Source organism: Pholcus phalangioides, unplaced genomic scaffold (genome assembly GCF_987345545.1).
Source record: "Pholcus phalangioides strain wild (caught in Gottingen) unplaced genomic scaffold, Ppha-v1.0 ptg000021l_1, whole genome shotgun sequence".
Taxonomy (NCBI): Eukaryota; Metazoa; Arthropoda; class Arachnida; order Araneae; family Pholcidae; genus Pholcus; species Pholcus phalangioides.
Window position 1 is genome coordinate 13,001,819 of NW_028301614.1, and position 25,212 is coordinate 13,027,030.

Sequence of the window (25,212 nt, forward strand, 5' to 3'; positions counted from 1 at the left end):
TCACAGGAAATTAAAATAACGTAAAATACATTACAATGCTAAATATATGTAAAAGATTGTACAAAAAATTAAGTAAAATAAAATGCATAACACTAAATCACAAAGAAGAAAATATATATGTATATAAAGAATACAAAAAAAGTATTAAGCTACAAAGTACAATTTATACTTATTAGTGCAGTAGACTCTCTGTAACTCGACACCCCAAAAGTATAGACAAACATGTCGAGTTGGCGGGGGTTTCACTCTAAATTTTTGTCTGGTCGCTTTTGTGTACGTAATTATACACATTCGAACAATTCCATTAAATAAAATGCTAATTCTTATTAATTTTGATTCAGGGTTGTTTCATAATAAAATCGAAATGTATAAAAAAAAAAATTTACCTCATGAAAAATAGTCAAGTATATTTTTGGATATGAACGGTGCAGTTATCCAAAATAAATAAAACTTTTCTCTCTTGAAAATTTTCCATTGAACTTCTTCAACCATTGCTCGAAAATCTCTGATGTTATCCATGCCTTTTTGTTGTCATCATAGTCCACAGGAAGAGTTTCAACATTTTTAAAAGCACTGAGATTTTTTTGATTTTCTGATAACTAATGATTTCAATTTTTCCGACCCGTCTGAGAGTTTGCTGCTAAAAGAACTGTCAAACGATCTTTGTGTTTTTTACATCCTTCACATTTTTCTCCTTTTAACAAGAGAGTTTGGTTAGGAAAAACCCGAAAAAATAAACCTGTCTCATTAGAATTAAACACATCTGCATCTTTATACTCTTCTATCATTGGTTTGAGAATATCATTCTTAAAATTTTCAACAGTTTGAGACGCTCTCTCCACAATTTCCTAAAACAATCCCACAGCGTTCTTTGAATCGGGTCACCCATCCACTGCTTGCAGTGAAATCACCTTGATGAGACTTTTTTTAAATTTTTTACTTTCTCTTGAATTATTGGTCCTGATAATGGGATTGAATGAGATTGAACGGATTTGAATCACAAAAGAGTTGAGAAATAACCACGAACAATGTCGAAAATTCTTATAACTGGTAACACATGTGCAATTGTAAAAACCAGTCGTGGTAAAGGGACAAAAATCGTCGTCGACTTAAACGGAGTTAAGCCAAACATGTGTTGACTTAGAGAGTTTCCCTTACATTGAAATTAGTATTGTGCCAACTAAGGGAATAATAGATGGCGAGTTATCAAGATTTCACTATATTAGCTAACTATCTCTCTTCACTAACACTAAAACAATAGGGCCCACATGAAACAAAAAAAAAATTACCGAGAGTACCCGGGAAAAATTATACACTGTTAGCTAACACTAACATCCAAAAACCCACAAATTTATATCAAAGAAGTGGAAAAAACACAAACCTAGTGAAAGTATAATGGAAATGAAATGAGCAAGAAAAAAAAATCTAAGTCGATCAAAAATACACAACGCAAATTTAAAAAGTTGAGAGAAATTTAAAAAAAAACCACTTCTCTTGCAAATCCAACAATGTGCAGTCCTAAAAGTCTGGTGACAAAAGTAAATTAAACACACAATTTAGAAAAATAAAGAAAATACCACAGAGTATGACCCAAAAATAAAAAAAAACAGACTAAATAAAACTCACGAGAACGAAGAAAAACACAAAATGCCGCACTGAAGTGAAAGATAATCCTTCAGTAATCCCTCGGCAATGGTTCCGGATAACACTACTGCTACTGGTCAGCGAGCGGTGTAAGGAAATGTGCTATCTAGTTGTAATTATGTTAAGGTGTGGGTGGCTGCAGACACCCATACTTTTGCAGTGTTTTGTTTTTTATTCTTGTTTTCCGTTAACAACTCCATTATCAATCCTAACAACAGGATCATTACTATTCCTGTGTGACATCATGAGTTGGTCCTGATGACCTTGACCATGATACCAGAGGGTATTTCCTTCATTTTCCTATGACATCAAAAACCAAAGCCTGGGACCAGTTGGTTCTTTCGGCTGCCGGACCAGTTGTGCCGTGACTGTAGCGGTTCCCCCTACATATCCATATAAGAAAGGTGTGCCATTGCGTCGATGATTATCTCTGTTCATGCGCTGTTGCTGGTTACCACCACATTATGAGCTGGGCCTTTTTTTAAGGTGACTGAAGCCTATTTCTGAATTTTAAAGTTTTATAAGATGGCCGATGAAGCAGAGACGTGGCTAGGTATGTCACAGCGGAGAGTGATAAAAGCACGTCTGATCCCTACCATAGCCAAGATGATTGTTAGCTCAAAACTGTTCGAAGTGTACTAAGTGTACAATGTTACAACATAAATCATCATCGTGTCTTGAATAATGCTTTGACAAAGTTCAAATGGCCAGGACCGCAACTAGAAAGGCGGGGAAAGGGTACGTGCAGCAAATACATATTAACAAAGCTCACATTGATATGAGTAAGGGAGAAATTAGAAAGAGAGAGAGAGAATTCTGTGATTGATTAGAATCAATGTTGATGGTAAATAGGCTATTTGTATTTTATAATTTTTATGGCGTCTCATCAAAAGTGACCAATGATAGACAAAAAATATACCTTTCTTTGCAGTTGTGTGCTTCAACGAGTCTTTATCAAAATGTCGTAGACCCCTGGTGCCATTCCGCTGCATCAATATGTTCTTTCTACATTTATCAAGTAACGTCATGCTTGATTCCGTTGCACAAGGAGTAATCGGTGACGTATCTTTCGCTGATGTTCTGGAAACACATGATTTGCTTTTTTGAGTAGAAGTATTAACACTTTCACAATTCTTTGTTGATGTCCCCGTTTCCATCTATCCAGAGGCATTCATGGGATAACAGACTGTTTCACATACCTAAAACAAAACAAAGAATAAAAAGTATGAAGAAATTTCCATAAATAAAAATGTCTTTTCTGATACATTAGAATCTGTCTATCTTGTAAGACTGAATGAACGCCAGAATTCTACCACTGGACTTATCTTCTGTTGCTGAGATCTCTTCCAACCCGTAATATTACCCATACCTTGTAGGACTATATTAACAGCATAACGATATATATATACGAAAAACTGAATACATAAATTCTACAAACTAAAAAATATGTACCTGATTACAGTAAGCAATTTTTAATACAACAATAGCACCTCTATTAAAAGAGGTTTGTGATCATATAAGGGTTGACTGGTCACTTTTACTTTCTGATGTACAACAGGTAAAAAAATCAGTCAAACAGATGATTTAAAAATATTGTTGCATAAATCTCAGTTCTCGTTGTGCATTGAGAAGTTTCATTTTTCTTTGTAATAAATTCATTGTGATTAGCACAGATTTCATTTACATTTTTTAAACTTGTTTCTGTTTGCAGACTATCTCTATCTGAGGTGACTCCGAAACTGTTGGAATTGGATAAGGGGGGGGGGGAGAGGAGGACCCTCCCATAACATCATGTCTTTTTTGCGTGGGGGGGGGGGCATTACCATAGGAGTAAAGTTACTAGAAATATTGGGAGGGCTCAGGATTACTGGCTGGGGGGGGGGGGGGCAGCTCAAACCTAATATTCCTATACGTTACTATGCCCATGATAGTGCTAAGTTGGCCCATGTGTACAGATTTTTTTTTTCAAATTGCTTTTGTCAACCCAAAACAACCCTGAACAAATTATTTCAGAGGAGTGCATCATCTTTTACTTCCCCCCCCCCTCACCACAATTTATTTTTTAACATAATAAGAAAATAGTGTTACGAGAATTACATTGATTATGTTTTATTATTTGTAATTTTCACCTGTAAATAACCAGTGACACATTTTGTTGTAAACCCCTCAAAATATTGCCAAGTTGGAACGTTTGGTGACAGCTCTGATTCAGCAACGTTATGATGCTGAACCAGAAACATAAAGATATGAAATATAAGGTATGTCGACGTTGTTTACCTTGGTTTCCAGAAGGCATTCGATCGGGTCCAACATGGCAAACTATTGAAGCGTTTACACGAGATTGGAATTGGGGGCAACTTGCTGTATTGGATAGAATCGTGGTTAAGAGATAGGTCGCAACGAGTTATGGTGAACGGGGAATTCTCTGGTTGCACAGACGTGACAAGTGGAGTTCCTCAGGGAAGTGTCCTTGGCCCCATACTTTTTTCACTTTTTATCGACAAACTCGATCAGGGTATCGATGGGATTACTAGCAAATTCGCAGATGATTTGAAACTAATGGGGGTAATCGGGAATGAAAGCGATAGGGAGTTGCTCCAGACCAACTTAAACAGGATTGCAGCATGGGCAAATGAATGGAGCATGACGTTTAGTGTAGATAAGTGCATGGTCGCTCATTTTGGTTTCAACAACCCACGGTTCTCTTAGGAGTTGAATGGTGTCACTATCCCGGATTCAACTAGGGTCACCGATTTGGGAATTCTCATTGACGAGCGACTTAGGTTTTCTGAACATTGTTCAGCGGTGGTCAAAAAAGCGAATAGAATGCTTGGTCTCATTTTCAAAAAGGTCTCTTCGCGCTCTCCTAAAATCATTCTTCCGCTTTTTCGAGGCTTAGTTCGTCCTGGACTGGAGTATGTTGTAAGGTTTTGGAGACCATACCTACAGAGGGACATAGACTTGGTTGAAGGGGTGCAGAGAAGAGCTACACGTGTCCTTATTGGTACACAGGGCTTGAGTTATGAAGAGAGACTTCATTTTTTGAATATGTTTACATTGGATGAACGCAGGTGTCGAGGAGATATTGTAACGTATCGTTGTCGTTACCTCCCGGTTCTTTAATATTTTTTTCCCCCAGTAACCATTGAGTGGATGACAACAATGAAATAGACAAAGTTCAGATAGAACTATAACTATAACATTTATTCAATTATATTGTTAAACCATTAATCAACGTTATCACAATTAGGCTTTTTATATGTTAAACTATTAATTAACGTTTCATCACAGTTAGGCTTTTCTCTCATTGTCACAATGAAACAGTAATATGAATCGATCTCACCGCCGTGTCCAGGTTTCACGTGTTATCACATCGTCCGGTACATACTCCCAGGTGTCTGCCCCAAGGACTCGTCGGCACCAGCTTCAGACGGTTTTGGTGTAAACACACACGTTGAGATGAAAGCTCAGCCACTGCACATGGAACTGGAGATGAAGGTCCACGGGTGGCTGGTCTGGCCACTAACCGATCACTGGATCACGACGACGTTGAAACCTTACTTGCGATGAGACGGTTAAGTGTCAAGGCACACTTCTACTATTGTAACTTCATTGTATTTATGAGACGATCTAGCTCACACCATGACAGGGCGTGACGCCTTAGTGATTAAATCGTTGATTCGGTCGTAAGCAAGAAAGTCGTAACTCAGCACATCTCTAGCTGGCTTTTATATAGCAGCATTCCCACAATGCCTCACTGAAGAACCAATCACAACATTGAAGGTGCGGTATTAGCTTGTATCTAATTTACATAGTTTCATGAGAAAAGGAAATATCGTAAACATTATAATATTGAATCTGGCAACCAAACATAACAATTTGGAGATCTGGCCAGGATCCACAACTTTTAGGCCTATTGCACATTGTAAAAACTCATGACATTATAAACCGTGAGATGGTCCTAGGAACCACCAACGGCGTGGAGGTAAAATATACTGCACATTTATATAACACTTTGCTGAACATTTATATTATATTGCACTAATATATTGCACAATTAAAATAGAGTTTGACGATGACGACTCGACGTGGCCTCCACCGACCAACCACGGGAACCCCCCAGAGGGAAAGAGAAGGTAACTAGACGAGTTATTGGGATCTCTGACATAGATGTAAAGCGGAATTTATATGGGACGTTGGTAGTCCGACCTCTGGCCCCGTTCTCACCCGACGGCTAGGAGACCCCACCCCCCGACCGTCAGACTAAGCGAACTAACTGACCCTAACCGGAATGTCAGCAGAAGCCTCGGGTGGTTTCTGGTAACCAACGAACCCTGGGGCCTAAACAAGATTAAATGAACAACAGGATCGTAAGAGATCCCAGGTCGTCATGTTACAATATGATCAAAGTGTTTAAAATTTTCAATGGGATGGATAGGATGGACCATGAACTTTTAGTACACCGCCAATCGACTGCTTTTACAAGGGGACACCAGTATCGATTGGTGAGGGACAATGCAAGGTTATGGTGTCGCAGGGAATTTTTCTCGAATAGGGTTGTTAATAAATGGAATAGCTTACCCCCGGAGGTAGTAAATTGTAACACAATTGACACGTTTAAAAAGAAATACGATAAACATGTTGGGGTAAATCGAGAAGCTATCCATTCTTAGAATAAGACAACCATAAGTATTCTTTATGGGCATTGTATAATATTTTATCATGTGTATATATTGTTTATAATTTGTGTTAATTGCATTTTTAATTGGGTTGCTGTATTTTTGAAATATATGACAACCATATTTTTATGGGCATCTTTTTATCAGCCACCTCGTTGGGCATTTTGTCTGTTGTGGCGTTGTATTTGTATTTGTATATTACTCAAATCATCAACATCATTCTAAAAGGTCTGTTTTGCCCTTATAAGTACCGTTGCTGAAATGGAACTAAGAGTTGTAAAACTGTGTCTGAAAGAAACACATAATTTGTTGATCACATCCTACCTTTAGGTCACGTTCTGTCATGTGTGTGATCTCTGTCTGTAAATAGCTGTTCCATCAATAAATTTGTGGCATCCTGCATTTCGTTTTATCTTCTGCTCATTTCAAGGACTTGTGAGAGAAATTATAAGGACCAATATAAATTTACTCTATTCCTCACATCAGCTAGCATACCAGAAAAATCGGGGGAAATCAACTTTTTGAATTTTGTAGCCTGGTCTACTCGTGACATGCTGGGAAAAATGAGGTTCGATAAGAATCACTGATTACATTCGAAAGACTAGCATCAATCTATAATAAATATTGTATAAATACAGAAATCGGAACAAACTAATTGTATTTCACTACGGCAAACATGTTTTGTCCAGTATTTTGAGAACAATAATTAATATCACTATAACCTAATTATTGTCAGTGTAATACAGGGTTGAAGCTACAGTTGCATTTTTTGCAAAATGGAAAAGAAAATCTTAGAATGCAAAAGTAATAGTTGCCACTTTTGCAAAAATGTGTACTGGAGGTACGAAAAGAGTAGACATCCATCCATAAATCATTAGTATTGCAGCATTTTGCTAAAGCTTTTTCCCCAATTTACACTTTTTTGATAAAAATTGTTTTTTCGGGTTCGAAGACCGTACTCAAACGGACGACGGTCTTCGAACCCGAAAAAACAATTTTTATCAAATGATGGCCGCGAAAACCTTATAGACTATTTACACTTTTTTGCTAAATTTTTTTTTTATCCAGCTTAAACCCTGGTGTAATACGAAATAATGTTGTAGTGGTGGTTGGGTGAAATTGGTTTTCCGTGGTTCCCAAGTTCAAGGTGTGAATGCGAGCCGATCTCCCCCATTAAAAAGTCTTGCAACAGAGAACAAGAGCATAATCAGTCAATCATTACACTTCACTCATAGTTCAAAAAATAGATGGCAGCACTGCACATAACAAGCATAATACAGAAACAAACTTCACATTCGGTTCACAACCCGCACATGCACATTCCAACATATGCCAATTTACTAGAAGTTATGCAGAGGAATATGAATAAGGTGCATGTGTGGTTTATTAGATGGAATACAGATACTGTGATTTACACTTTTTTTGCATGTTAAGAAATTGAAGAAACAAGATGGTTTTCTGGAACAGCAGTATAATCCCTTATTTCTTTGGCGATTTCCTTTCTAGCCTTTCAGCACTTTTCTTCATGGTCAGCCATTTTCTCCTTTTGGTGCTTTTTCTCCCCACAAGCTATTATTATGGTGGAGATGCTTGATTTTAAAAACCTTCAATTTAAGAACAGCCTCGTTTTTACGAACAATTTCTCTGTCCTGAACAGCATGTCATAGAGTTAATGCTAAAATCTGCTCTATTTTACGAAGTCTAGTTTTTATGAACTCTGTATCTTATGAAATTTGTTTTTCTTCTGATATTTTATTTCCGGTTATTTTATTCTTCCAGCAGCCTCTGAATTCATTTTAGTAAAAAGTAAACTTTAATTCGGACATTCTAAGTGTCTTAAGATAAAATAGAGCCCAAGGAGGGGCAGAGATTTTACCAATTCATCATCATCAGGGCCCAGATGTTGACAACATTTGAATTTTTTGTATCTTTCAATACTTTTTCACTTTTAATGAATTTTTTCAGGTTTTAGGGCATTTTTTTAACATTTTAAGAAGTTTTTCATTTTTGAAATTTTGATGTGCAGTTGGGACCACTGAAAAAGTTCACTATAACCAAGAATTCACTCTATCCCGGGTTCACTATAGCACAATTCGACTGCAGTACCTATAGAAAATCACATTTAGACTCAACATTAGATTTCATTAAAAATTGTCAATGGAATTTTTCAAATAAACAATTCATAATTTCTGAGTGGGTTAGAAAATCCACAAGACTAAATAGAAATTTCTGGAAAGACAAGATAACAACATCAACAGACTGTTCTTGGGGCTATTTGGGGGTGGGGGGACTGATCCTCACAGCGTTAATTTCTCATCCATTTCAAAACTTTTAGACATTTCCATAAAGACATCAAAAAATTTTCTACACACAGGCAATAAAAGTCCACTTTTTTCCACTATATTTTCAAATGTCATGATAGCAATTAACAATAGAAAACAAGAAGCTTTTTTTTATGGTAAGACAATTTAAAAATGCAAACGACTACAAATTTGCATGGTTAAAGAAGGTAAAATTTTCCTCCGAAAAGATGAAAAGTCAAAAATATTGCGAATAACAGAACAAGAGCAATTACACAAACCAGACACAAACATTAATGGAAACTGATATTGATCAAATATCTACACTAAACCAAAAACCATTGGAGGATATTGAAGAGGTTCAAAATTTTTTCAAAAGACCCGCTAACACAAATAAAACACTAACATTTTTAATACTTAATATACAAAGCTTAAGAGCAAATTTTGACAACTTTACAGCATTTTTAAAGTCTTTGAATGTATCAATTGATATTATTTGTCTAAATGAAATATGGATAGAAACAGACGAATTGTTTAATTATTATATTTCAGATAATATAAATGACTATTACAGTTACGCAAACTGTAGAACCTATAATAGGTCAGGAGGAGTTATTATGTATATAAACAAGTCAATTAGATCAATACAAAAAAAAAGCCATAAATTCCAAACAGCAGAAGAACTTAGCATTTTTCTCCCTGATTATGAACTAGAAATATTACAAATCTACAGATCACATTGTTATACCATATCACAATTTAATGATGAATTGGAGTTTCACATGTTAAATTTGAAAAGTAATACATTAATAGTGGGAAACATAAATATTAATCTTTATGGAGAAGACATAGAAACATCAAAATATCTTGATATAATGGCGTTAAATGGATTTCATCCATAACATGAAAACATAACCAGAGAGGGAAATGGAACTAAAACATGTATTGACCATGCTATGCTTTCTAGGCTGACTTGAACATAGAAGGTGAAGAAGTGTCAAGATTAGTTAATATCAGTGTTGTGTCTGATGAAAGACTTGAAACAAGCCATATACTGCCAACCTTGCCCTCGTTAATCTCAGCTGTAAACGAAAGGGTAATGCAGACCACAAAGGCAAAATTAAAACATGTTCAGAATGGCACAGGAGAAACCTTAATTATAGGAAATAGTTGAACTTTGACTGCCACAAAATAAAAATATGCGAAAATTTCATTAAACTCCCATAGCCAAAGAAAAAATTTCCTGAAGATCTGAGGCAAATCTCTAGCTATTCTAACTTTATGAAAGATGTCAGAAGACTGTGTGTGTGTGTGGGGTGCTGGTTTATTATGAAGAGAACAAAGACCAATAATGCAAATTATCAGACAAGTGATTAATAAAGATTTTTTATCATGAAAAAAACCTAAATAATGAATTTTTATACCTTTCCAGAAAATGACAACATAAATGAAATAAGGGAACAGTTGTATTTGAAGATCCTAAATGAAGCGAAGTTTTAACCATAGAGCACATTAAAAGTTATAAATTTAAAAGTAGAAAATGATTGTTTGATAAATGTGTTAAATAAAATTTCAATGCCCACTGATTATTTTCTTAAAATTTCATTATTATTTGGTATGACCATTTTACCCCATGCACTACTCACTTTAACCCACCCCATGGGGTAAAGTGGTCATAAAAGTGAAGTTTAAAAAGTTGCTGAAAAAAAAAACTGTTACACTCAAAAAATATTTTTGAAAAATATGCTAATCTTCTCTCTAAGAATGTAATGTAAAATATCAGCCAAAAGATATCTTATTTTTGAAAAATTAATATGATTACACCTCTTCAAAGATGAAAACACCTCTTTTTATGACCATTTTACCCCACCTGACCCTATAGAACCAAACAAACCACCACACAAGAATTCACTGTTTACAAAACACAAGTCACTGACCATTACCAAATTATAAGTTACATCAATTTTTTGGAAAGGAATATAAAAATCAACAGAACAAATGCACAAATAACGATAATAAACTATGAAAAATTTGAAAAATTCATTTCAAATTTGAATTTAACAACTATTATTGAAGAGAGTAATACTCAAAATAAATACAAACGGTTCATGGATGTGATAATATTAAACTCAAACTTATGGTCTAAAACGGTTAAAAAAAATCCAAAAAAAAATGGATCACCAAGGAAATTATAGATAGAATAAACTACAAAGTTGTACAAAAAATACAAAAAATATCCAAATATAGTAAGTATCCTTTGAAATAGAATACAAGAACTACGAAAAAGAATTAAAAAAACTCATAAAAACCACAAAACTGAAATACATTAAGAACAATTTCAACACGTGAAAATAATAAAAGGCTGCAATGGAAATGTATAAATGAAACCATTTTGAACAAAAATATAAAGAACAACATATTACCAGAATTCCAATGTGCTTCAGATATGGCTGAAAGATTCAATGTCGATTTCATAAACAGAAATTTGGAGGATGTAGAAGAAAATGAACATTATTTTTGTACGGCACAAACAAATAATAATAACGCAAGTAATTCTATGTTTTATTTTGAAACCACTGATGCAATAACAGAGGATGTAATTAAAGAAATAAAAGAAAACAAATCAAGTGGATACGATAAAATTACCCCTAAAATGATTAAAATTATTTCAACGTACCATTTAGACGTAGTAAGAAATCTCATAAATTCATCAATATCAAATGGACTTTTTTATCCGGAACTCAAATATTCCCTGGTACACCCAATTTACAAAAAAAGGAGAGACAACCGACTTAATAAATTACAGACCAATCTCTATTCTATCTGTTTTTTCAAAGATTATGGAAAAATGTATTAAAAAACAACTTCTAAATTTCTTAAATCATCAAAAAATTTTTGCCACCAACCAATACGGATTCCAAAAGAAAAAAAATACAGAAATGGCTATAATTGATTTATGTAATCATTTAAACAATGGATATAACTTAAACAAATACTCAATAACCGTATTCCTAGATCTTAAACGAGCCTTTGATTACGTTGACCTTAATATCCTAACTAAGAAACTTTACTCAGCTGGCATACGTGGCAATATATTGAAATGGTTTGAAACATATTATTACAATAGACAACAAGCAGTTAAAATAAATGAAAAAATTAGTACATTCCTGGAAGTAAAAAAAGACGTACCTCAGGGATGAGTTCTTGGTCCTGTACTTTTCCTCATATATATAAACAAATTTTGTAAACTAGAACTAAATGGAAACTTAATATCTTTTGCCGATGATACAGTACTGTATGTAGAAGAGATGGAAATGGAAAATTTATTAAAAAAAGTAGAAGAAGACCTTTTCAAAATAAATAGTTGGCTAAGTAAAAACAAATTGCAGATAAATATTCAAAAAACTAAATATATTTGCTTAAAGACAAAAAACATAGATAAATTTAATAATATACATATAAAAATTCATAACCATTCCCCTAGTCATAGCATATCATACTGTAACTGCCAAGAAATAAACAGAGTTTTCGACTACAATTATCTGGGCATAATAATACAGGACGACCTAAAATGGAATTTGCATTGTGGAAAAATAACTAAAACAATTTGAACTTTTGCAGCGGTATTATATAGACTTAAAAATACAATAGATGAAAAATTTTTTAAAGATATATTTTATGCATGGATATATTCAATTGTAACGTATGGAATCTGTGCCTGGGGAGGTGCATATTATACTAACATAAATAAATTAGATAATATATATAATAAAATCAGATTCACAATAAAAACTAATCCCACTAACCAAAACAAAACTGAGTGCCATGCATTATCCATAAGACAAAACTATATATACAGAATAATAAAATTTGTTATAGCAAATGAAGAATGGTTAATAAAGAATCGAAACAGATCTTCAAGTAGATTGAATATGGAATATCAAGTGCCAAAAACAAATAAAACTCTATTCAAAAAAAGTTTTAGTTACACTGCTCCAAAGGTATTAAATAAATACCAAACTGCTAATTATACTAATAAAAGATTGAATTATAATATTTTTGATTTTGCAAAGAGCATTGTGTTTGAAACACTAATGCAATAGAAATATTTACATTGAAAAAAAAAAAAAAAAAAAAATATATATATATATATATATATATATTTTCTAACTTTTACAATACATGTGTTTAATTTTTGTGAATAGGGATATCTATCATAAATATCTATATTTTCAACAATTTTCATGAACACTAATCAAAATTTGAAGAGATGATACTATGAACAAGATGTATTTTTTGTTTTAATTTTAAATATTTTCAACATATTTTTGTGATGTTATAAAAATCCAATCATTGTGTGTGCACACGATCATAAATTATTACTGTTTTTTGTTTATGATAATAGAACAATAATGAAGGTTGCTTGAAAAATAGAAATATAGTATTACAAATTTTCGACCTTCTGGAAGGACAAGTAGTCCCTTGATGGTCACAGAGTGGGTGTATATGTATGTCCATTTTTGTTTATTTATTATGTATTTTTGTTTTGTCATCTGTCTTTCTTATGTATTTTGTAACGTGTTCTGTTTTGTCCAATTAAAAAAAAAATTTTGTCCTACTCCACTTTTAGCACACTGACTTCATCGATACTATTACAGCTCGGAAGTTTAGGCACTAAAAATGGTTGAAATAGGCAGGCAAAAAGGCACTAAAATTGTCTAAAATAGGCAAGTCCAAAATCAAATGTTAGTAGACCTCTAAGAATTAGGCCAATTCCAGGGTCCACCATTACTAGACGCAGAGCCCATAGAATAATCTATGGGGCTCATTTGAATTGCAAATAATTCTAGTTTATTTGTTGTATTATTTGGAATAATCATTATTATTTCTATAGTTGACACATGACTATCTTGTTCTATTTTTGTGAAATATTACCACATATACGGAACTTCTTCAAGTGCATTGCCCTGTGTGGCTGCAACTGCCGCACATCCCTAAGGGTGACTAGTCAATTTAATCAAATACTAAATATGTATGTTTAATAAACACGCATGGTTGTTTGCAGTGCATTTATAGTGAAAAAAAAAAAAGATCAAAACAACGTGGGTCCCAGAGCCGTCTGCTCTTACCCTGCTTTGTATGAGCCACCATCATCAGTCAATTCATGATCTCTTGGGACAATCGTTGGTCTGCTATACACATACAACCAGTCAAATGCCTGAGACACATTATGTGAAACCTGTGGGGGAAACCAACAATTTCTTATTTTCCTTTGCTTTTGTAACATAGGCTACGTTTCTCTAAAACAAAATCATTCATGTCTGACACCATCCGGTAAAAGCAAAGTTAATGGATGGCAACACCAATCTCTCAGATCATTTATTCGAGATCAAATGGGGGCTGGAATTTCTAATAGTTTTTAACACAGAGTTGGAAAATTTAAAAAATAGCATATTTAGAAGTTCTGAATGCTCAAAATATCCAAGTTTTATAGATTATGCATATGAAATTAAACTTAAAACTATGCTAAAATAGGCATTTATGGCACGAAAGTTTCAAAAAAGGAATTTTTACCAAAAAAAGTTCGAGAATAGGCAAAAAAAGGCATTTAAGGCATTTTGCCTGAACTTCCAGGCTCATATCATCAATAAGCTCCACACTTTCCTGCAAGGACTGAATGGTAGAAACCAGAATGCTGAAGATTGATCTAAATGCACACCATCAATTCTTCACTATCCCCACAAAGCTTATGAAATCTTACTGCATGCAGCATTCTTACAGAACAAAATCATTCAACATGAATATGCAGATTTCAAAATTCCCCCTGTAACACGCAAGCACTATACCCTTTTTTATATAACGAAAATTGCTTTCTCCCAACATCCCATATAGGATCAGAATTTTTTGGATTCTCACTTTCATTTATTATTTGGTTAAGTGCGACCAGGTCTTGGAATTTTTACTAAATAAAGTAAATTTGCCTGAAATTGATTCTAAACTTTGTTTGTCATCTGGAAAGGAAAATACAAGTTAAGTGATGAAAGTGATGAATTTTTTTCCCGTTAAAACAATTTCAGCCTACTTTTTATTTTGATTTTTTTTTTCAAAAGTGAAAAATGTCAAAAAATGCCCTAAAGTCTGAAAAAATACCTTAAAAGTGAAAAATCTTTGAAAAATGCAAATGTCATCAACATCCAGTCCCTTGGTCCATCACCAACATACATGTGTTTTGCAAACACATGCCATGAAGGGTTTGATTGTTGGCACGGGTGACCATGAATTGAAGATGCATTGAAAACATAATTCACTCTTTGTGCAGTATGATTGGTTGAACTGCTGCTGGCTTGAGGAATTGTATGATACATTAGTTCAGGGGTTTTAACGTTTACTATGCAGAGCTCTAACGGCTCTGTGTGCCCTTCCTAGGGGGTTCCACGCAGTGGTCTTAAGGCATGGGCCCACCCGGGCACGGCCTGGGGGCCTCAAGCAAAGAGGGGCCTCACAAAAATGAGATCTGGTTGAAATTTTCGAGAATTTGTTTGGTAGGGCCTCAGAAAAATCAATTGGCCCGTGGGCCCATGATACTCTTAAGACGACCCTGGCTCCATGGACTCTACAGGAAAATAAAATAAATCAGTAAATTTTATGAATTAAAAAAAGAAAAAGTGGCCTACAGACTCTTTTCCACAGAAATTAGACAAAAAATGGCTCTATAAGTCAAAAAAGTTTGAGAAAGCTACCAAAGCTACTGCATTAGCTCTTGTTGATAAGGCCATTTCTGAGTCGATCAAACTCTCTTCGACAAACTGCTGTTTGTGTGCGTCCACTTTTTTCTTCACACACCACATTAATCAAAATGCAAAAGATTGTGCTTGACAGAGGATAAAAATAAGTACTTTGAAAGAAATTAATGTGCGCAAACTCTTACAAAGACAGAAATTGCAAAAAAAGTATGCAATTAAAATATAATATTGAGTTCTCTAATCAAAGATCAGTAAAAGATTATTTCTGTGGCAATTGATTCCAAAGGCATTCTAGTATGTCATTTGGAATTTGTTAGGATTACATATGGGTTTTCTCAGATTGTGCACATTTCAATATTTCTATTATTAATTAAGTTTGTAATGTTGTTTTGTTACTGTTTTTATTCATTTTTATCATAATTTTTTTGTTTTTAACAGCCATAGTATTAGCCTTTTATGGCGATGTATTGGCGATTTTTTTTCTTTGGCAAGAAAGACATGACTCGAATTTCCCAGCATGATTGAACTCCCTTGCTGTTCCCCAGCATGCTGGTGAATGCGGGGGATTACAGTATGTGTTGAAGATAAGGTTTTTAAAACCTTTTGAGTTGTCCACATATCCCATGGATTTCCAGTCTGCCTACGAATTGCAACTTGCTTGTGAACAACTGATGGAATGGTCATCTAAATCAACCACCAGTGTCTAAGAATAAAACATTCCTGATGAACAATCTCACCAATAACCCTTAGTATTCAATTTCTAACCATATTGTGAACTATCTCTGTGGTCCTTAGCCGAAAAAAGTAGTTAAGCGCAGATTTGTCCTTAGCTGGCCAGTAGTTCGACTTTTCGGTACTATCTCTAAGCTAAGGACTTTTTTTTAGTAGTTACTTAGGACCGCTGCTAAGGACTGCCTAGCACCAGTCCTAAAGCAGCAAGAAAAGTAGTTTACAGCAGCAAGAAAAGTAGTTTGCGGCGGCCATCTTGGAAAAGAGGAAATTTCGCCTCTGGCCGTGAGCTCTCGCTGTGATATTTAGCAATGAAATATGCTGTTTTTTTTTTCGAATTAAAATTTTTTTTACGATAATAATGACAGATAAAACTTGGATTATATCTTCGGTGTCATCAAAGTTGAAGTGATTCATCATTATATCCTCAAAAACCTGCTGTAGTATACATATATGTTGACATCGGCGATCGAAGCCACGACGAAGTGCTAGCATGTTCATTACTGAGGTAAGAATTATTTTATTGCTATCAAACTATATAAGAAAAGTGTTAGAGATATTATTAATATTTTTTTGCTCGGTAAATGCGTTATTTAAAAACATAAATGGACATAATGTCACGCAATCAATAGGGCAGTGGATCCCACTTGGTAATGCTGAAAAATATCAAATAGCCCATGTATATTTTGGGTTGTATTGAAAATATTTACATGGCGAATGAAACATGAATCTTCAATTACGATAATATCAGATTGAAATTTTACATTCTATGTTTTTTGCTACATTAATTTTTTTTAATGAAAAATTATGTCTAAATAAATTGAGCACATGCGTAAATAAATAATTTGAATATTGTTGGCACAATAAAAATTGTGCTTGGATGACTATGCTATAAATAATCGCTTATAAATAAAAAAATTGAAAATTTGTGTTTTAGATCAACCTCCCTTCAATGCACAAAGTAACTAATAAGCTACAATTCATTGATAATAAATTATAGCACCTAAATGACAAAAATTTTAATTATTTTTTTGTGATGAGTAATGGTGAAATTGAAATAAAGCATGGTAAAAATTGGCAGTAATGTTAAATATTAAATTTTGTAAAACTCATGCACTAAATTTAGTATAAAGGATTAAAATACAGATTTGATATTTTGAACTGTTCAAATGAACAATATTGTAATACTTAGTGAAAATTAAATTTTCAGAAAAAAGTGAATTTTTTCATGTGCTACTACTTTAAAAATTGCACTCTATAACTCGCTCTGAGATGAAGAATATTTAATAAGGAATCATTATATTGCTTTGTTGATATAAAAAATGAAATTCGTACAATGGGACTAAAAAACAAAGTTTTAATTTCAGGCACAGTTTTTAGTGTTGAGGTATATACATTATAATGAAAGGAAGCAGATTAGTGTTTGAAACATATTACTACTTCAGTATTTGGGTTATGGCCTTGCTGTGTGTGTTCAAATTTAATTTTTTACCAAAAATTGTTTTTGATTTTGTGTGTATGGGTAAAAACAGAAAAAAAATTTCCATGTCAAATACTTAAGAACTTTAAAATATAACATTTTGAGATGTTATGGAACTGAAACTTTTAACATTTAAACTTTTAACAAGCATTTATTTTTTAACGATGTTGTTAGTAAACAGCTGATAGGCTAGATATATATATATATATATTGTATATACATTTGTGAGACTTTTCTAACTCTTGAAAAATTTTGTTTCCTAGGAACTTGGCTGTAGGTAGCTACGAAATTATGTGAAGGTTTTCAAGGTTATCAAACAATTTTACCAGAGCAAACAAAGGTAATTTTAATTCTTTGTATTTGACTTTGAGCAACAGTTTCCATGCATGATTTAATGACATAAATTTTAACATTATGTCGCATCATTTTCACTGATTTCATTTGTATCAACAACCCTAGTGGAACAAATACAGTCGAACCTAGATTTAATGCCACCATCCCACCCAAAGAATTTTGGCGTTATATCATATTGCAGACATATAGCGTTTCGGAGAGGCTGTATTACATAAATTCACATGTTTATTAAGAAATGTATTTCAGTGTCTCATTTATGTTGCATGATGAATAAAATGACCTATTTTATACACATTCAATTTTAAGTTGAGAAAATTCATAAAAATTGTAAACTGTAAAACACTTGAATATTTCTCAATATAAAACTTAACAGAAACATACTTCCCTCTGAAGTTATTGTAATTTCAGCAACACATTTTATATGTGCAAAAACAAAATAAGCAGGGGGGGGGGGAAGGTGGCATTGTTTTTAGTCCATGCCATATTGGTTTTTCTCGAGAAATATCTTGCTATGAGTAATTTTCTTTATAATCATAATTTTTTCAGATACTATTGAAAAAACAACTCTTTTTGACATAATTGAATGGAGCAAATTAAGATAGATTTCTTAATGGCTACCTGTACCACTCAAAATTTGACCAGTGCAAGTAAAAACATGTATACTGTTGAAAAACTTGTCTTGGCTATATAAATGAGAGGGAGGACATTAAAAAAAAAACCTTTAGAAGCTTTGCTAACTGAAAAGCAATATTAATTCTTTGAAAATTTTATTATCATATTTACTGATTAGCAAATTTTGTGAATGGAAATATTAAAACAATTAATATAATTGACGACAATTTAACTAGCGAGACCATACAACACTGCAAAATTTCTATGTTAATTTAAATAGGGTTCCCCGATCCACAAGAGGTTGCTAAGGATGTGTTTTAGAGCGAAGCTGAAAGTAAAGTGAAAATATTAAGTAAGCTGTGTGCCAATACGTTTTTTCACTTCATCTGTCTGACCAAAATTTTAGGGTAGAAACATGGCTCGAAAAATTGAAAAACATTTTAGGCGCCGGCCAAATTTCTTGGCAGCCAAGCATATTTTTAGGAGAAATAATCCGAAGTAAAAAAAAAAATTATATTCAACTTTTTCAGCACTTAGTGACAGGGTTGTTTGGTTTAAACCATGGTTTTTTTCAAAAAATCAAATAAAAGTTGCCTAAATATCATTTTTTTCCCTTGAAAAATATCATATTGGTTCATTATTAGCCAAAATGTTTCATTTTTACCATATTTTATATCCTTGGGGTACATTCTGATGGTATATCTTTAAATGACATAAGATTTTATAAGTGGTTTTTTTCAAAAAGTCTCATAAAAGTGGCCATAATATATATATATTTTTCATATGAAGTATCTTAGTTATTTAAAGTTACACTGCTGGCCACCGTAAATGCAACACCCTGAAGGAAGCATGCAAATAATATGAAATTTACAACATGCATTAGCGGAGGTGAGACATGCAAATGATTAGAATTTCAGCGCAGACGCACATCACACGCGCCTGTGGCGCCACTTCAAAGCGCTATTGAAGGCTTGGAGATTTCGACGATTTGAAGTACGGCGGTGTTTTTCTTGTGGTTTTTTCAAAAAAAACGATCAATTATGCCTCGCAGAAAACAACGATCATCTTTTGATCAAGTATCCGAGTTCGACAGAGGAAGGATAGTGGCCTACCGAGATTGGGGATTATCTTTCAGGGAAATCGGTAGTCGTGTTGGACGAAACCAAACAACTGTAATGCGGATATGTGATTGTTGGATGCAGGAGGGAACGACGGACCGACGTGTTCGATCGCATCCACCTCAGTGCACCACTTCACGTGATGACAGGCGTATTGTGCGTATAGCAGTGACGGATCGCTCAGCCACATCCTGAACCATAGCACAGCACATTCAGTCTGTACCGCATCATCCAGTGTCTGCGCGTACCATTCGCGCCTGTTTACAGCAGAGTGGTCTGTCCGTAAGACGTCCATTGCTTCGTCTACCCTTGACGCAGAACCACAGACGTCTCCGCCGCCAATGGTGCGATGAAAGAAGGATGTGGACGGCATAATGGAATGAAATTGTCTTTACTGACGAGTCACGCTTCTGTCTGCAACACCACGATGGTCGGATTCGAGTCTGGAGACACCATGGAGAGAGGATGCTGAAAAGCTGCGTTATGCACCGCCACACTGGTCCTGCACCGGGTATTATGGTATGGGGCAGTATTGGATATCACTCTCACACTCCTCTAGTACGCATTGCCGGTACTTTAAAAAGCCAGCGCTACATCTCCGAGGTGTTGGAGCCAGTTGTCCTTCCTTACCTTCAGGGCTTGCCCACAGCCATATTTCAACAGGATAATGCGCTACCACACGTGGCACGCATTGTCCAAAGGTTCTTCGTCAATCGCCAGATTGAATTGCTTCCCTGGCCAGCTCGCTCTCCGGATCTTTTGCCGATAGAAAACATGTGGTCCATGGTTGCTCAACGATTGACCCAGATTACATCCCCAGCTGCCACACCAGATCAACTTTGGCAACACGTGGAAGCTGCTTGGTCTGCTGTACCCCAAGAACACATCCAAAGTCTCTTTGAATCAATGCCAAGGCGTGTGGCAGCGGTGATCTCCAACAATGGCAGCTACTCTGGCTACTGATTTTGGCAGGAACCACACTTCACAGAAGTCTATAAATTTAATCATTTGATGCTTGGTCAACCTGTTATCTACAAAATAAATATTGTTGCGATATTTCTTGTCTTTCTTGGTGTTGCAATTTGGGTGGCCAGCAGTGTATATACAAAAGCCAAAATTCCTCATTCTTACAACATTTTCTAACCTTTGGCTACATTCCGATGCTCTATCTTTAGCAAATTCATGAATAAGGATTGCATCACACATCTAAATGTAGTGGTGTATTATCTCACAGGGTTTCTTTTTCCCTTCACAAAGAAGCGGCTACAGTATCGACACCATCATGCTAGGGGCAGGTGGTCCTATAATCCAATAAAGACCAGCTGTCCTTAAAGGACAAAGACTAGTGTAATAGTAGTTATACTACCTCGCATACATTTTCATTTTCTTTCCCATAAGAAGTAGCACATCTCCTACTGTATATCTCCCAGTCTTAATATTCAATAGTTTTTTTTTTTATACTTTCACACACACATACTGTTAAGCCCAGTTAATCAAGGTTCTACTGTATAGTAGTAACAGATTTATGAAAAATAATCAGCTATATACAGGGTGATTATAATTTAAGTTTTGATTCCAAAACTATACAATAAGTACTGATCAGAATGACTTGAAAATTTGCATGGATACTCCTGAAGCAATGCAAGTTTCTTTTGCAAAAGAAAAAAGTGCAAAATGTGCAAGTAGATGATGCTGTACTTGGCCAGCAGTATAATCTATTTTGTGCAACCACATCATTTCGCCACTTCCACAGCATCAGTGTGTGGATAGAACTTCTATCAAGATGCACATTGCAATACCAGCAAAGCAGCTGCTGAAGACCTATTTTGACAGGATGCACCTTAACCCTTGCAACTTCTGGCTGTGGGGGCACCTCAAAATGTTATGAACAGTGGTCAGATTGCAAACTTGGGTGAATTGCAATCTCCAGCACATTCCCTATATCTTAGAAGTTCCTCAGGAATATTAACGGGGGGGGGGGGGGGCACGTTTGGTTTAATAAAGCTGAATTGCAAGCACATCCACATTATGACCATGGCATACTCCGATTCTGTTGTTGAACAAGAATTTTTGTGCTTTCAACTTCTCATAGCCAGAACACGCGGTGGACAACATATTTTACATTTCTTAAGTAAGTTGTAGTTATTTGTTCAATTACTTCGTTTTTTGTGATGTTTCCATGAATTATGAACTCGTGAAATGCTATAATTAAGGTATCATTCTGCCATGACTGGCTATCGTTTCCATTCTGCGAGCAAATTTCCCACATGTTGGATGATGTCATTAATTTCACATTTTTAAGTATTTTTTCCCCTTTATCAAATACAATTGAATTTTTTCAGGAATATTCATGTCAATTTTCAAGTCATTCTGACAATCGTTCTTTTTTTAGTATTTTGAAATCAGAACCTTAGTTATAATCACCCAGTATATCGTAAATCATTGCTAATTAATCTGCATTATTTATGCTTCATTAAATGCATTATATTCACCTAATTTTTATTACTTTTTGCAAAATAGCTTCCTAATTAAGTATACTGAAAGTAACTGGAGAAAAACCTTTATATATTATATGATTAATAATAACATTAAAAGAATTTTCAAACACACAGTAATCCATTGAGTTAAGCAAAAAATAATTAAATTGCAAAAGTTGGTTTTTGTTAAAATGTAAGAAATACTTATTGATTAATTAATATGGGAATAGTGTTAATTACATTAATAAACATTTTATTTTAGTTAATTATCAGAAGTTTGAATGATTTTTCAGAAATTTCATTGTTTTTAATGTTAATACTATTTAAAACAAAAAAACCGGTTTAAACCAAAAAAACCTGGTTTAAACCAAAAAAAACGTTTTTTTTACCAACCCTGCTTAGTGATGATCTTCACATATTGGAAGATGCAGACATAAACTCCAAATATTTTGTGATCTGCATAGAAAATTTTAGGTGTCAGTATGATTTTCTTTTTTGCAATGTTGGCTCCTAAGATTTGTGAAGCTCAGGTAAATACATCTAGATATGAACAAGTGCATCTGTGTGCAATGCCAGGCCTCCCTTGTAAAACACAGTTGATGCATTTTGGATACTACTGTGATAAAATGGTGGCGAGTCGACAAAGTGCTATTGTGCACAAATTATCTCTACTTATGCAACTAAAGACTGTTATAATTTGAAATCAAATATACAGTACATTTAAAGATTGATATGTATAATAAAAGTGTTTTTTTCTTCCTCTTTCTAATTTCAGGTAAATCAACATTTGAAGATGCAGATGAAAATTAATGAATCTCAAAAAATTATATTCCTGAAAGGTGCGATTTCTAAGAAAAGTACAACCAATAAATTGTGATTATGATAACTCTCTATGAACATATGTTTAAAATAAAATGTTTTTTGTATGACAAATCATTTATGCAAGTTGTTATTTAATTCATGTTTCTATTAATCAACTTCAATCATTCATCTTCTAATCAACTGAAATGAAATATACGATCAAATGAAAATTATCAGGTGAAATTATTTGTTGGAAGCTAAATATGAAACAGATAAATTGATGAAAGATCTTTAATATAGAAGTATATATCTTTTAAATATTGAAGTATTCACTTCCATTAACAGGTAAGTGCTCTTTCATAGAAAATCATGTTCTGATATTTTTTAATACTGAGGAGAAACCCATAGTTTAAAATACAGAACTACAATACGCAGCAAGGCAGTTAATTCTTTTAATTATAAATTATCAATAATTTATTATTTTAGTTGCTCCAAAAAAGAATTTGCAATTCGTTGTTTCAATGAATTTAAAAGGAATAAAAATGGATAATAAAAAATCATTTAACAAATTGGTCTTTAAAAAAAGTGGCGCTCAATATTAAAAATAGTATTCAGCTGGGGCCTCAAGTAGGGCTCCCGAGATGAATAGGGGGCTCAAAAATCTATAATTATTTTGCATAATAACCCTTTCAAGAAGAGGGTCCCCCCCCCAAAAAAAAAGGGAAAGTCTGCCCTGAAAAGGCACATTATGGCCATAGGCTCAACTAGTGCCGGTAACCTTAATTTAAAATCTTACATTTTGTTGCAAGAATTTTTTTTCTTCAAATTTTGATTTCATTAGTATGCGACTCACTTATATGCAGCTGGGGTCCCATATACTCGCTTCTTCAAGCATCCAAAAGTGGGGTCCATGAGCTCGGACAAGAAAAATACTTTGACTATTATCATATACTGAATCTTATTCTAAAAAAAAGTCGCAAGATGAAAAATGCAACGTCCTCATACGTTTACAAAATAATCAAACTAGCCAGCGATATTAGAGTAAACAAAATTGCAAAACACGGGTGACAAAAAAATGTATGGCGAGTCCCTCGGAAAAAAAAGTTTGTTTACAACATGTTTGTTTGTAAACATGAAATCGCTGCCACAACCCACTGCGGAAAAACGATTGTTAAATAATTAGTAGTAGTTGTAGGCTTTAAACGGCATCCAGATGGGTTAGAGATCTGTTACTCTCGAACCAAAAATTTTCTCCCCCTCTAACTACTGTTTGTCACGTGACCTTAAGGACTGGTAGTACATAGTACCTCTTAACTACTAGTAGTTGAAGCGGTCCTTAGCTTGTCCTCCGACCGGTAGTTCATTAGGACTAGTAGCTACTAAGGACTGCAGAGATAGTTCAACCCCTGGATATTCAGGAGGACCAGAACTTGTCCACATTGGATTACGTGAGAGTCATCACAAACTAGAGATGTAAAATTCTAGAGAATAATCTTTTGGAGAATATTTTTGAATATTTTGAATATATTTTGAATATTCATCAAGGAGAATATTTGTGAATATTTTCTGGTCGGATTACTATTATAAATAACTTGAGACTATTCTTATCAGTTCTTAATGAGAATATTCTCTGGAAGGACTACTTTCATAAATTACTGGGGAATATTCTTATAGAAAATAAGAAGAATTATTCTAAAGTTATTAATAATAGTGCTTGCAGAGAATATTCTCAAATATTCTCCTTGATAAGAATATTCTTCAGTTACCGAAATCTTTCCAGAGTATTATCAAGAATATATGTAATGACACGTATTATAATAAATAATCTCGATAAATAACTTGAGAATAATTATTATTTTTGATAAGAATATGCTCTAGTATAATTTATAATAGTAGTCCTTTGAGAGAATATTTTGTCCCTGTCGCTCTTCCCGTCAAGAAGATGGGAATATTGAAGTTTGTATATGACATGAATGTCGCTCTCCACTTGTTCAGAGCACTCGTCCGGTAATCGAGGGACCCGGGTTCGACTCCCGGTAGAGGCAGAGATGAGTTTTTTCCTTCCTTAAAAAATTAACATCTCGAATAATAAATATCTTCACAACATCCAGTTTTCTGTATATCTTGAAGTTTGTAGCCCACAGTATTAAAATTTGAAAGCAAGAAAATTAAACCAACCGGGCTGAATTGCACAACTTTTAAAGAAATGTGAATGATACAGAATTTAAGTGTATGTACATTGAATAAAACAACAGTTCTGTATCTTCTTAGAATG

General features: G+C 34.1%; 1 protein-coding gene across 2 annotated transcripts in view; it reads right to left on the reverse strand.

Annotated features, from left to right (window-relative positions):
- The window catches only part of crm (cramped chromatin regulator), a 73,179-nt gene that overhangs the window by 43,458 nt on the left and 4,509 nt on the right, over positions 1-25,212 (reverse strand). The window contains exons 1-2 of one of the 2 annotated variants that reach the window (XM_089249159.1): positions 13,753-13,834; positions 2,564-2,843 (exon numbers count right to left, since the gene is read on the reverse strand). In XM_089249159.1, the coding sequence (XP_089105285.1) occupies positions 2,564-2,801 (238 nt within the window). In that variant the 5' untranslated portion in view covers positions 2,802-2,843; positions 13,753-13,834. Of the gene's footprint in view, positions 1-2,563; positions 2,844-13,752; positions 13,835-25,212 lie in introns of those variants that run through there. The other variant, XM_089249160.1, reaches the window with a different exon arrangement.